This window comes from Vipera berus, assembly GCF_964194415.1.
Source record: "Vipera berus genome assembly, chromosome: 4".
Classification (NCBI taxonomy): domain Eukaryota; kingdom Metazoa; phylum Chordata; class Lepidosauria; order Squamata; family Viperidae; genus Vipera; species Vipera berus.
The window spans coordinates 99,710,595-99,726,117 of NC_138206.1; the positions used below are offsets into that span (position 1 = coordinate 99,710,595).

General features: G+C 35.7%; 1 protein-coding gene across 12 annotated transcripts in view; it reads left to right on the forward strand.

The window, feature by feature from the left end:
- The window catches only part of LOC308668222 (WASH complex subunit 2C-like), a 51,405-nt gene that overhangs the window by 23,073 nt on the left and 12,809 nt on the right, over positions 1-15,523 (forward strand). For 6 of the 12 annotated variants that reach the window (XM_081327967.1, XM_081327968.1, XM_081327977.1 and 3 more), the window contains 8 exons: positions 1,383-1,541; positions 1,924-2,000; positions 3,560-3,652; positions 5,281-5,388; positions 7,800-7,880; positions 9,120-9,277; positions 11,194-11,326; positions 12,731-12,865. In XM_081327967.1, the coding sequence (XP_081184093.1) occupies positions 1,383-1,541; positions 1,924-2,000; positions 3,560-3,652; positions 5,281-5,388; positions 7,800-7,880; positions 9,120-9,277; positions 11,194-11,326; positions 12,731-12,865 (944 nt within the window). The remainder of the gene's footprint in view (positions 1-1,382; positions 1,542-1,923; positions 2,001-3,559; positions 3,653-5,280; positions 5,389-7,799; positions 7,881-9,119; positions 9,278-11,193; positions 11,327-12,730; positions 12,866-15,523) is intronic. The other 6 variants (XM_081327974.1, XM_081327969.1, XM_081327971.1 and 3 more) reach the window with 5 other exon arrangements.

A 15,523-nucleotide genomic window follows, 5' to 3' on the forward strand; every position in this document is an offset into this window, starting at 1 on the left:
TCATAAGTCCGAGCTGGTTGCCAAGTTCCCAAATTTTGTTCATGTGACTGTGGGGGCACTGCAATGACCAGAAATTTGAGAACTAATCATAAATCCATTCAATGCCATTGAAATTTCAAAGATCACTGAACATTCATAATTCAAGGATTACCTTGAATTGCCTTGATTACCTTGAATCTGAACCTTTTTCTTCTTCTCTGCAGCTGTCCTCTTCTCTCTATTTATATTATGTGGTATCTTTGTCTTGCTCTCATTTGATGCAATCATTATTGTAACTCTTTTGTGTCATTTTGTACTATAATTCTCATGGCTCTCCTCCAAATAGTTTCTATGTCAACTTTCCTACTGTGCATTTTCTATTCTTTCTGTTTGAAGATTAATCTATATTCTAATACTTTTTATATAGTCTATTTACTTTTTTCATATTCTGCAGTTTTGGTCCCAATAGTCATTCATATTAATTAGCAGAATAAATGACCAAAACATTGAGACATCTGCTTGCAAGCAAGCACATCTGATAGACAATTAATCAGTAGAACAACTTGCCTCCAGAAGTTGTAGATGCTCCAATGCTGGAGCCTTTTAAAGAAGAGATTAGACAACCATTTGACTGAAATGATATAGGGTTTCCTGCCTGAGCAGGGTGTTGGACTAAAAAACCTTCTAGTTCCCTTCCAACTCTATTATTCTGCTGTTCTGTTATAAGAATAAGGCAAAAAATGGGCAGAGGGGAGGAATGAAGAAGCCAATCATCATGTACATCTTTTGCATCATGGCTGATACAGTATAAAGGCTAAGCAACATGGCTATACATCCCCAATTTGAATCTTAAGATTCCTATCTTAAATTAATGGTTTAAAGGAGGCCACTTTCAACAGTGTCTCATAAACTAGCAAAATGTTATTGCATATTAGCTAATAAGGGAACATAAAACACACTGAAAACACTCTGCCAGGAATTGTTATTTATACATGGAGAAGAGTACCTGTTTAGGATTTAAAATAATGTTTTGTCACTCTAAATACTTCCTGCTGGCCAACAGAGAGATTAAAATTATCTTGATTTAACAATGCTATAGATCTGAATAAACATTTTAAAGTTTTGTTGTTGTTATTTTTGGCAGAACTGTTTTGCTTTAGAAACCAATATGTGACAAACCTTCCTAGAAATATTGTTAAACAATAAGATTACTTATAGTTAAAATGGTACTGTCCACTGACAAGAAGTGAAGTATCAGTGTATTTGTATAGCAAATTTTATGCCTAATGATTTATAAGGCAAATTCATTATTTGCTCCAATCATTTTGAATTTTTATTAAGTAAAACAATTATAGAACTTCAACTCTAGATATCAGATGACTATTTTTAAACTCTATTCATAGGTATGAATGATGTATTTAGTCCTTCTTCAGTTCTACTGGAGAAAGAGAATAAAAAGTTGACAGAATCAATCACAGATAAATCTCCCAAGCTACATGAAGCTCCTGGTCTATTTGAGGAAGATAACAACTTTGAATCCAGTAAGAGTAGTAGTGTTATAGGTAAGTTTCTAAATCTTAAACTTTTTAACTCCTTCTCCTTTATCATAATTAAAAGAGCTTAAAATCTCTTTAGGTAATGTATCTTAGTTTATGACAGTGCCTTTGATAGTGAAATATAAGCTATTTTTCTGTAGTCTCTTGTCACATTAATAAAACTTTATTGCATATTACATTTAATTTATATCTTTAATGCTATGTGGAAGTATTCATTAAAATATAGTATACAATAAAGTATTTTTATTATGTGTGAGATCCCTCCTTAATTATTTTTATCTATATACGCACAAATGGTTTACCAGTATTACTGTTTTGTTAACTGACTTTCTATTTTGCTAATAAATCTAATCCTAAAGTGAACTCTTTGTGTCTTATTTTTAAATAGCCAAATCTTCTGTGGACTTCTTTGATGTTGATGGGGATCTATTCAAGGAAAAGGCTGACATCAACATTGCAAAAAACGTAATTTGTCTTTTCAAACAGACTTTTTTTTAAAAAGTATTACATTGAAGATTAGTTTGTAATGAGTTACCTCACTTTCAACATCCAGTGAATTTAGATGTGAATCAGTTTAACCCTCCTCCTTCCAAATCCAGTTAGTAAAATCAGATAGTGTCAGACCTGCCACATCGCTTGCCCGATGTTTGCACAAGTGGGGATGTATGCTCATCTGCCACTTCCATGGCCTGGTTCCGAATAGCCGGGGGTTGGGGATCTCTGCTCTAGAAGAGAAGAGCTTAACTGAATGATGTAGTGGGGGTTGTTGTTATCACTTCAGAGTTCACAGAGCAGATTTCATATACTGTTATGCTAGATTTAGCTGAAATCTTCCATTTATGCTTTGGTCTAGTTCTTGTCACTTCAAGAATTCTATCAAAAGTTAAGGAGAAGCTCTTCACAAAAATAGCACATGATACTTGGAAATATCTGTTCATCTTTTACATCAAGAACTGGTACATTTTTGGTGGTTGGGAGACCAAACATTTCCTGGAAATGGCTATTATCTTAGTTGGAAAATAAAGAGAAAAAACACTCCAAAATATAAAATTGAGATATGTCCAAAAACATTATAATTAAATTACATATAATGATATTGTATTTATCTTTGATTCTATATTAATAAATACCAGTCCCAAGCCAAATACAGTTTGATGAGACCTGACAGCCCTGCCCACAATTGGTGGCATTTCCTTGTTGCCTACTTTTTTATCCATTATCATTTCTCTTATCCTCCATTATTCTAACAGCAGTCTAATCTAATCCTCCATACTAGTGAGGGAGTAGCACAGGTGAAGGAGGATAGCCATATTTTACTTTCAACAAAGGCACAAAATCCATAAGACACTTTCTGTCCTTTTAGCTCCTAATTTTTTACCATCTCTTTCTTGCAGGTGGACAAAATCTAATTGTCTCATTGAGGCACAAAGAGCAATACCTGCTCTTTGGTCACATAAAAAGAAAAGTGTTGATTAATTATGACATAAAGTAATTGGTAAATAGGAACAGTGCGTGCTATAACAAAATATAGTGAATTAGCTTATATAAATAATCTGATTGCATAGTGTTTGCAAATTATGATGATTGAACTTCTAGTGCATAGTTATAATCTAGGTTTAAGAGTTAGCTCATGATAAAACCTTTGTTTTCTCTCTCAAATATTACCATGTGGTTAGGTTTAAGCTCTTTTGCTTAATTCTAAAGCATAAATTTTGCTTTTCCTTCTCCTCATTGGAAATAAATGTATACCTCTAAACTTTCAGTTTTGATTGTGTGCGTACAGTATACATTCCCTTCTAATGAGGATAAGGAAAGGAAAAACAGAAAGCTCAGAATGCAGCCTGAAAGGAAGAAAATTCTTCATAATCAGAAACCACTTGTCTTTAGTTTTCATATACTGGTTTTCCAAATTTACAGGGGGGGAAAATCAAAAATCAATGACTGGAAGTAATTTCAAAAGTAGACTGCTTACATTAAACTCCTTTTAGATTTATAAATTTGTATGTGTATTGTGTGTTTTTAAGAATCAACATTCTTCTGATAAGAGGTTCAAAAATTTAACTCCAACCCCTTTCAAAAGTCAGAAAAGCCTATTCTCTGATGAAGAGGATTCTGAAGTAAGTTCTTAATTATTTAATTTAGCATACAGTTAAATATTGCCTATACCACCTCCTTATTGAAATACTGAAGCTGGGAATAATTATGTCTCCTTTGCAATGTTAGCATAATATGTGAAAACCGCATGTATAATTAATTGTTATTACTAGCCATAGAACTCACATTACTAAGATTTCTAGAAATAGGATATCAAAGTTACACTTAACATGCAACTCAATGTAATTGACTCATCGTAGTTGACTCACTCAACATATAGTCTTCAATGGAACTACATCTACATGGAAGAAAGGAAGCAGTAGGTTACCCCAAGGTTCCACTTTAGGCCCAGTACTCTTCAACATCTTCATAAACAATTTAGATGAAGGAATAGAAGGGAAACTCATCAAATTTGTAGACAACACTAAACTGGCAGGAATAGCCAACACTTCAGAAAATAGGCTCAAGATCCAGATGGATTTCAACAGATTTGAACAGCGGGCCCTATCTAATAAAATGAAATTCAATATAGAGAAAAATAAGGTTTTACATTTGGGCAAGAAAAACCAAATGTACAGGTACAGATTAGGTGAAACCAGGTTCATTAGCAGTAACTGTGAGAGGGATCTTGGAGTCCTAATGAACAGTCACTTAAATATGAGCCAATGGTGTGCAACAGTAGCCAAAAAAGCCAACACAATCCTAGGTTGCATTAACAGAGGGATAGAATCAACATCACATGAAATATTAGTACCATTTTATAAAGTCTTAGTAAGATCAAACTAGAGGCTCACAACTCAAGTCTCTAATATTTGCCTTGACATGTAACTTGGTTAATAGATTATCAAGTGGAGGAACCGGTCTTTACTTCCTTCCTACTACCTATAACTACCAGAGCTCAGAGTAGCACTTGTCCAACAGTGATTGTGGAAATGTGTTTCAGGAGTGTTTTATTTTAACATTAGCTCATCTTCTGCCAGATATGGAATCAATTCTTGGACTCAGTATCTTTACTAAAATGTTTGACAGCACAAGGGTGTTACACAAGAATAGTTATTTAGTGTTTACTGTTTTGATAGAAAGGCTGTGTCAGGACCCACCTCAATCCACATCTCAGGAAATAAGAACTCTTGGATGCAAGTTTAGTCCAAAAGGAAAATGTTTACTAGGATGGAATCGATTGTAGCAATACAAGACGGAATCTAACAAAGTTACATTTCAATCCTATATAAAGCATTCCCATTTCAGCCCCTCCCCTCATCCATTTGGTCAGATGTCAGGCCCTTCCATGGGAAAGGGAACTCTCCTTGGTTTTATGGTTATTGCTTCCTTTTTTGTTCAAATGTTCCCTGTTGTTTGAAGATGCCTAAAGTCTACCCTCTCCCCCCCCTTCGGAGAGATGGCAGAATCCCCAGAATAAGCACATTGTTCTACCTATACATTTATGAAATGTGATATAAATGGATTCTGACAGGCTGTTAACATAATGATCCCTTGCTATATTTCTATAAGGACAGAAATTGCCTCAAAGTCCTACCCATTCTTCCATTTACCATTTTGTTGTCTTCAGTTGGCTGCTGAAAACATCCCAGAAGGGTAAATGCATATCTTTAAAAATGCTATATGTGGCTTTTTTTTTCATACGCAACAGGATTTGTTTTCTTCACATCAGCCTACAGAAGTGAAGAATTCATCTTTATCATCTACTAAAGTAACAATAAAAACTTCATTGTCTTTGTTTGAAGATGAGGAAGAAGAGGTATGTAATACCTGAAAACAACATTTTATAGTCAAAGGTGATGACTGTAAAACTGAGAAAATTCCATTTGTATTGATCTGCGTGTTTGAAACTTAATAGGTCCTTTCACAAGTCAATTTGCCTAAGAACCAAAAAACAGATCTAATGTAATCTACAGCCCTGAATTTTATTTCTCAAGCAATAAATGGTTAATGTTAAAATACAACAAATTTATCAAGATCACTAGAGGATGGATTGAGAGAAAGGAGATGAAATTCAAAATATAAACTCAGATGTGCAACAGTCTCATTTTGTACCACCAAAAACAAAGCTTTCCAGAAACACTCTTAATATACATCGTAATTTCAGTCAGGTGTTTTTCTCGCTTTAAAACCAACTTCCTCTGAAGCACTGCTTTACTCAATTTTCTTTTTTTTAAATTCTGAGCCATAATCTTCCTTTCTTCCTTGATTGGGTTGCTTGCTCAGCCATAATCAGCAGCCCCAAAACTGAGACCAGCAAAGAAGCAGGAATACTGTATTCACTTCAGCATAATCAGGAACAATGTAAAAATATACTTCTTGTCTGTTGATTTAATGCTTCTTTTTAATATCTACATCTTACGGAACTAAAACTGAAAATCTTTTTAAAATAAAACAAATTTAATATGAAATATTTCTCATCACAGAAAATGCAAAATTAACCACCACTGTCAAATGTATCTGCAGTATATTTGACAGAAGTTGCACACTGCTGATTTAGGATTGCCAGGCAGAGAGTATGGGAATAGTTTGTCCTAAGCACATAAAGTTTGTTTTAAGTTCCCATTTTTTTCCTCCTGTGAAAAATGCAATACAACTTTGGCATATAAAATACTGTTAAGTGGTTTGTTTTGAATAAAACATTTTTCCATTCATATGTTTATGAATTTATATATGCATATAAGAATGCCCTCCATGAGACTTTAGAGAAGACAGAAATTTATTGACTGCAGATTTTCTCAGAATTTCATGGAGGGTATTCTCACATCTTATTTTTAGGGACCACTTGAAAGTTATTCCTGAGGTTTCTGCAAGAATCATGGACATGACAAAGTGGTTATTACTTCCAGGCCTACTGACAGTGCTGCATATGTAAGGAGGGCATGGTAGAGAGTTATAATTTGATTCCCATTGATGTTCATCTATTACTATACTCAATATTAACTCTAAACATAGATGTAATATAAATTAATATAATCAATATAAAAAGTATTTCCCAAATCTGAAAGTTTTACTCATAGTTAGTAGCCTTGTCATCTCATGGCTGGATTATTGCAATAGTCAATGTGAGGTTGCCCTTGTAGAAGATGTGGAAGCTGGTGCTATATGCAGCAAACTGAGTAGTTACAGGTTACAGGTACAGGTACATAGAAGTTCATTCATGTGACACCACTACTGTGGAAGCTATTGTGGTATAGGTTAGCTTCTGGATGCAATTCAAGATACTAATCATCAATTTTAGAGCACTGTGTAGCTCATGGACTGGATATCTCCAAGTAGAATCTCATTCTCAGGTAAGATCTGGGAGAGAAAGGAAGTTCCATCATTGAGAGGAGCCCTTCTCAGTGATGGTCCTCCTTAGCTTGCTCACCATTATACAGACCTCCTTTCCTTATCACATTTTCAGAAAACCATAAAACGTAGTTCTTCAGAAAGGCATGTTGGGGATGAAAAAGACCACATATTTCAAAGTGAGGTGCATTTAATTGTTTAACAGGGAAGCTGAACAGAAGTTTGAATAGAATCTGTACAAGCCTTGAAAATGACTTATGTAAATATCAATGATGGAGACTGGAAAAAGGAGATGGGCAGCTCAAAAATGTGAAATACGAATAAATAAAAAGGCATCAGATCTTAGCATTGGAGCACAACACCCAATGTGTATCTTCTATCATTCCATAGGATAATTATTTAGAAAATTAGCTTTCTTATTTTCATAGATGCTATGTATTTTTGAGAAGTAAAAGTGCAGCTAAATAGCTTTATAATACATGAACTTAAGAAAGCTACAGTGGTGCTTAAAACGGATGAACCCTTTTGACTTGTCAATATTTCTGCGCCAATATGTGATTGGTTCTCACACAAATCCTAAGAACTAAGACAAGAGAATCCAGTTAAATGATTCAAAAAGTGAAAGAGAGTGATTGGCCCAAAGTTACCCAGCCGGGTTTCCTGCCTGAGGGGGAACCTAGAATTCACAATCTCTTGATTTGTAGGTCAGCAGCTTAATCACTACATGAAACTGATTATATTGTATTCCTTTGAGTCCATTTTATTCTGTTTACTGTGCATTGGTTAATTATGAGTTGTGTAGTAAAAATATGGAGCCTAGTAGAGATTGGTTTTTCATTGTCTGCTGCAGTAAATTAAATTCTACTTTTTTTTTTCCAGGACCTCTTTGGATCTGTGCCAAAGATGTCAAAATCTTCTCAGGAGAGAACAGCCACCTTATTTTTCAGCAGTGATGAAGAGGTACCATATTCAGAGGTTATTAAAATGTGGGTCTGCAACATGAAGCCAAATTTGTTTACTATAGAACCTTCATTGCTTGGGAATTGTTTACATATGATGGCTTCATTTGTTCTATTTCAAGCCTATGCAGAACATGCAGTGCCAAATGAGCCTACTCTGCCTCTGAAGTTCTGTTGGTCCCAGATATAAGGACTAAGATCCAGAAATAAACATGATAAAAAAAACATGGAACAACCGTTATATTAAACATCTTCTGTTGTTACAGGGTTGCTTTTTCTTCAGAATGTAGATTATGCGTTAAGTAGGAATTTTGAATCAGGGAGGTTGAATTTGTTTTAAATTTGTGGATCGCATGACTACAAGAGACTCTGGGCAAGGCATAAAGCCACCCAGCACTAAAAATAAGGAACAAAAGGTGGCAAAAACTGGGCAACAAGAAACGGATCCAAAAGTTCTACATCCTTCCTAGCCAAAAACCTGGATGCGGAGTCAGCTGTTTAAGGCCCTCCTAAATACCAGGAAGGAAGAAGCCACACAGATGTCAAGAACCTAATTCCAGAGGGCAGGGATTATAACAGAGGCAATATTCTTTCAGAGTCCCAACAAATACCATTGTTTGGTTACTGTTGGCATACTAACCCGGCAGATACTATGTGAGACAAGCAATCCTTCAGGTTTCTAGGTAACAATCAGCACCTTAAATCACACCCAAAAGTAAACTGAAATCAGGGAAACCCACAAAGCAGAGTTACTGTATGGTCATATTGAGACATGTCTTATCACTGCCTTCGCCACTCCGTTCTGGAAAAGTTAAAACTTCTGAATAGTCTTCTAGGGCTATTCTAGCATGTAGAAGATGTTGCAGTATGACAGAAAACTAGGCCATGAGTCACTGAAGGATTTTAGAGAAATTTTATCAGATCCCTAATTGCAGACTAGTAAAAAGACATATTCATAGGTCATAGTCATAACCTGTTTTTCATTAGGATCCCCTTTAAGCTATAAATAATATTTAATCTTATTTTGATTTCATGCTCTTAAGAAAAACATTCGAGTTATATGGTGAGATGGGTTTAGTTCTGGGTTCATATGTCACTACGTATTTTGCTAGCGTCTTGAGTATTATGCATTTATTGATGTACTTTGATATGAACTTGACCCTCCATATTTGAACCTCTGTATCTGAATAATGAATAACAAGACTGAAGAATAATTACATTATAACTGGTATATTTTTAGGATCATTGTAATAATAAAAAAGAGGTCAAAGCTACTTCTGAAGGAAGTGAAAAAAAGGTACCTGTAAAGTCTGCTTATGGGGCCAGTCAAGCTATTAAGAGAAGCCTCTTTGAAGAAGGAGAAGGAGAAGATGATTTTGTTGTTACCACAAAAGACAGGTAAAAGATTTAGCTACAAGAAAATGACATGTTCATTTATTAATACTGTATTTTATTTGAAAAGGATTTTTTTTAAAAAATAAAGATAATTGATTCAGATTTAGTGACAAAGTATCTGAATTGTTTTTTGGAAACTAGGAATTTTGAGTCTATTACTTTGTGAGCATTGGGAAATGGTTGAAGAGCATTGGGAAATGATCAGAATTAAGATTCTGTGGAGTCCAATTATTACTGAATGCTTTTTTTTTAAGTGCAAATGCCCGATTAGCTAAGATGGTCTCCAGCAGGTACTATTTCTGAGAAAGGGGAGCATAGGTTTTTTTTTATTATTTAGTGCATTCTCAAGCACAAAAACTGTTGACATCTCTTCGTGAGAGTTTTACCTCCAGCTTCCCCAGATTCTGGGGGACCTAAAAGACATTCATTATTTTCAACTACCAAAGATAGAGCTGACAGGAAAATGTTAACTCCCTCTCTCTTACAAAAATGCAAGACAAACTACAATAAATGCTTTTTGGACATATGGAGGGAACAGCATCTCCTCAGTCATAGCTCTGCCTACAAGAGCAAAAAATGTGAAAAGATGTGAAAGAAATTGTCAGAAACAAAGGGGCAGGCGGAATGATAAAAGGGGTTGTTTTTGGAAAAAGTAGGGAAGAATTACATAAACCATACGGAGGTTATGCCACCAATCATTTTCTTAAACTGCTATGCTAAGAATTGAGGGGAAAATAAACACTGGAGGGGAAAAAAGACTGCAGGGGCTTGATTTTTTTTTTAAAAAATGAAGTCATAGGAAGAACAAACTTTCAGCTGAACACCAGAAACATTAAAAGGGTCACATTACTCACCTGTCAACACCATGAACAAAGGAGATACTATCCATCAGGAGCAGTTGATCAGAGGATGATTGCTCAGCCAGCAACCAGCATCTCTTCAACAGAAACAGCTGTAACATCACAACTTATTTGGTCAGATCTGGTATTATTTATTTATTTATTTATTTTAATTCCATTTATATCCCGCCCTTCTCCGAAGAGTCATTAATAAGGCAACAATCTAAGTGGAGAAAGGTAATTCTTTAAACATTGTAAGACGAATAGCTGTGCTTCCATAGAGTAGCCTTTGAGCACATGTGCTACATGGGATTATTTAATCTTTACCAACCCTTTCTGGATCTGCTACTATAGCCTTTCTTCTTGCTTCCATCTTTAGTGACTAAAAAAGGTAATTGTATTCAGTTTATGGTATTCAAACAATGGCAGGTACTCAAATAATGGTAGTCTGATTACTACTGGAAGAGTTGCCACCAGGGTTTATTAGGGCTGGAGGCTACATGGGGAGTCAGAGAAACATACCAAAAGAAGTGCGGAAGTACCAATAAAACTGCATGATTATATTGATGTTGTAATCAGGAATTGGAGAGCCAATTTGGTATAGTGGTTAATACATCAGGCTAGAAATGGGGAGGCTGTAAATACTACTACCATTTTAGGCACAAAGCCATCTGGGTGATTCTCAGCCCTAGGAAAAAGGTTATGACAAACTGCTTTTGAAATCTTGCCCAAAAAACATCAGGGACTAGCCCAGGAAGTTACCAGGAAGTCAACAAAGGCACAAAAAAGAAGAAGAAAATCCAGAAATTATTCTTAGCTCAGAGATTTTACAATTAATTAATGTAGGCAATATACTTAACTAGCTTAGCTCTTAGCTTGACCTACCTGATGAAATATTTGTGAAAATAGTTATAAAGAAATAATTACAAAATTCTAGCTATTAGCTAAATCACAGATATATTATTAAAATGCCATTATAATAAAAGGTAACAAGGTAATAACAGACTTCCATCTTGGACCAAACTCCGGATCTTAATCGTTTTAAATAATGCAGGTTTGACTTTTTTTTCTTTCTTTCAGCAGTAAAAAAACACCTCAGAAAACTGCTGCTCTATTTGAAGATGGTACCTTGCACTACAGCTCTCAACCAGCCTTAACCAGCCCTCAACCAGCCTCATCTGATGCCCAGACAATAACAGTATGTACAGATCAAGTAAGCAGTAATCCAAATTGTGACTTTGTAAACATTAAAGCAGGGGTCTTCAAACTTGCCCCCTTTATGACTTGTGGACTTCAACACAGAGAATTTCTCAGGCAGCATGCCTGGCTAAGGAATTCTGGGACTTGAAGTCCACAAGTCATAAAAGGGCCAAGTTTGAAAAAGCCCTGCATTAAAGGGCTCTCATTCACCTGAAGTCCACATGTCATAAAAGGGCCAAGTTTGAAGAGCCCTGCTCTTTCATTCACCTGATAACAGCACTTTGCATCCTATTCTTCACATGGCAGAAAGTGTAATCCTAATGACGGTGATAGCCACTTAGATGCATCCAATGAAGCTTTGAGGGGGAAAAAGGTGACATTTCTGAAGAATTATTCCTCTTAATAATCAGTTATGGGATTCCAATCTGAAAAATTTGCGTAAGAATAGCAGAATCTTATAGAAATTTGTCAGATTATTAAATGTATTATGAGAATTTGTGGATTGGAATCTTCTGTAATCATATACATGATGAAGTGATCAAATCTAATTTATTTGTTTTTACAAATAAGGTGATAAACATATCCAACACACCTCCTTTCTTCTATTTTCCCCACAACAATAACCTATGAGGTGAGTTACGCTGAGAGAGAGTGACTGGCCCATGGCTAAGGCAGGACTTGAACTCACAATCTCCCACTTTCACGCATAGTGCCTTAGCCACTAGACCAAACTGGTTCTATCCACAAAATCTTACTATAATAAATTCATTCTTTAAAAAAAAATATTATAAATGATGTATCCGGTTGATAACAAATACACCATGAATCTTTTAAAACAGTAAACTCCACTACTTTGTTGTCTAAATTTAAACAGCAAAACCCAGTTATAATGTATCTTCCTATTTGTCATCTGGATAACATAGTAAATTATAATAGAAACTTCTGAATATAAAACATTGGCTATTTTGATGTTCAAAGGCAACTGTTAGGACTGGATTTTCTGGTGAAGCAGATTAAGATAAGATAAGATAAGATAAGATAAGATAAGATAAGATAAGATAAGATAAGATAAGATAAGATAAGATAGATAACCTTTATTGCCTTTCTTTTACTGTGGGCACAATGGCGCACATTAAAAATGTAAAAATGGTATGTACACATACATAACACACTTAAACATACTATATATACATATGTGAACAAAATTCTGTGAACAATTAGCGGTTCCCTCTGAATTGGAATTTCATGAATTTCTGAGCTAATTTTAATGCAAGATGCATATGTGTATCCATCAGTTAAGCACTGATTGTGAACATACATGAAACCTACAGGCCATTTGTAGCATGGGTGCTTATACTTGTAAAAAATAGAGTTTTATAGAGAAGGGTAGAATCCTCATCTTTTACTTCTTGATCAGCAGAAAGATTTCTTGGAAACACCTCAAAAGAAATTAATGGAAAAGAAGGCAGGATCTTTAGAAGAATCTGGTAGACATCATGGTTATGATGTTAGAGAAGGAGGAAATGTACTGGAGCAACAAAAGAAGGAAAAAGTGAGGAAAAACTTTGTATATATTATGTATATGTTGCTACATACCGATGGTGCAACGTTTTATAAAAATTCTCTTAAGATTTCAGTCCTTTCCACCCCATATTTTCCCATTGTTCCATATGCATATTATAACCATTTTTTTATCATACATTATCTCACTTCTGTTTCAAATTTCAGTAAAAGTTTTATTTCAATAATTACATGTTCATTGGTACGCAATTCTATTGCAAATTTATCTTACGCTATTCAAAACCATTAATTATTTTTTTCTACTCTAAACCTTTATGCCAGTTGAACATAAGAAAATCATTGGCAGGTACATTCCTCTGCCACCAGTTTTCTTTTATTTTAAATTCCCCTTGACAAAATTCTGATTTCTCACAATAGATAAGTCATTTTTGTTTTCTAATATTTCTCGCCTGTAAATGTTTTTTGTGCTGAGAAGCATAAAGGCTGAGTTTGTATCCTATAACTTAATGATTTTTAACCTTTGTTTTATTGTACAACAGAGTTATCCATCTTGCAGTCAGCCAGATGTTCAGATTGGATTTGGCGGTTTGTCTGCCTAACAAGTCCTTCCCAAGGACCTGGAATAGGCAGATGTTGATGCTTAATGGTGTTACAGATATTGCCACAGGATATAAGCTGTTCTGAGTAAAGTTGCCTTTGCAATTGACTGATGGTGAATTTGTCAATATTGATGGTGTTCAGGAGATGCTCCTGTTATTTTGAGATTGCAGGCAAGTTGCCCATTACTACTGGTGTTACCTTTGCTTCCTTTTGCTACAGTTGTTTTATTTCTCTTCACAGGCTTTTGAGTTCTCCAGTTTTTTCTCTCGTATTCTGTTGTCTGCAGGTACTGCCACATCCACTATCCAGACTGTTTTGTCTTTTTTATTGACAATTGTTAAGTCTGAGGTGTTATGTGGCAGGTGCCTGAAAGTTTGAATTCTAAAACAGAGGTCCCCAATCTTTTGGGCACCAGGGACCAGTGCCATGGAGAAAGGTTTTTTTGCAAACCACAGGGTGTGTGGTTTTGAATACTGCTTGCATCCTGAGGATGGAGCTTTGCTTGTTTGTGTGGCCCGCTTGCTGGCATACTGCAGACCGATGCTGGTCCAGAGACCCCTGTTCTAAAATCCCAGAGCACTTTAGCTTCTTCATTTTCTATGACTTTCTCTATTTTATGGTCCCACCGGTTCTTCCTTTCAGGCAAATGGTATTTCTTGCAGGTCTTCCAATGCACCATTGTTGCTACTTTGTCATGCTTCTGCTTTTAGTCAGTCTTCTTGCAGCAACCAACAAGTGATCCACTGTTTCTTTAGCTCCTTTGCAGGGGCAGCACTTGCTAACTGTTGCTGTCATCACAATTCTAGATTTTTATGCATTTGTTCTTAAGTTTGTGTAGCCAGAATTAACTCCTCTGCCTCTTTCTTCAGATTTTCTATTGTTAGCCATTGCCAGGTCTTGTTACAATCTGTTTTCCCTGCTGTTTTTTTAATGTACTGGCCATGTAATGCTTTGTCTTCCTGTGCCTGTTTTCTGTTCTTCATTTTGTCTTTCTTTTAGGCCAGTTTGGCCTTTCAGTAGGTGCTTCTGGTATACTAGCTTCAGTGGATCTTCTTCACTGCCCTTCAGATTTTCTTCCAATGCCCTTTTTGCCTCTTCAACTGTCTGATGCACTTCCAACATTCCATGCCCACCCATTTTCTTGTGGCAAGTAGAGTCTGTCAACATCACTCTGAGAACGAAGGGCGTGATTCATTGTCATTTTTCTAGTCTTCCTGTCCAGGGCTATTAATTCTGCTTGAGTCTAGCACATTATTCCAGCTGTGTATCTAATGCCTAGCCGTTAATTGCCTTGATGGTATTTCCTCCACTGAGTTTGGCCTTTAAGAACTTCTTCACTGTCTTGATGTATTTTACTTCTAACCTTTTTCTTGACTTGAGTGAGCTTGAAGGATGCCCAGATATTTGTAGTGATCTTCATATAGATTCTTGGTATGATTTCCAAAGGGCATCTCGATTTCTCAGTTTTTACTGTGTTTTCCCTGGAAATGGTAAGTGTGGCACATTTGCCCAGTCCAAATTCCATCGTGATGTCTTGGCAGTATATCACTGAGCAGTGATTCTATTTCAGTTTTTCCATTCAGCTTCAGATCATCATGTAAAGGTGGATCATCATCACATAAAGGAGGTGGGATAGCCTGGCAGATATTTTTGATGTTTGATAACCATGACTGACATGTTCAGTATTTTTGACTGATGAATCAGTGCATTGACAAGCAGTAGTGATTTTTATTTTTATTTTTTTATTTTAATCCCATTTATATCCCGCCCTTCTCCGAAGACTCAGGGTGGCTTACAATCTAAGCACAAATCAATGTGCTTAGCAATAGTGAGTGATAGTGAGTCTCTGTGAAAGATTCCTCTCTTGATGTTAACCTCTCCCAGTCTTTCATTATTGGTCAGCAGTTGTGTCTTCCGTTGTGCCACTGATCTTTACACTTTTTTTGGGGGGGATGTTCCTACTGACTCCTATTTTTTCTAGCCACTTCATCCAATCGTGGCAGGAAGTCAAATACCTTCTTGTAATTAATCCAGGCTTCTTTCAAGTTGATTTTCAATGTAGCAGCCATCTTCAGAGTAGAAATCCCCA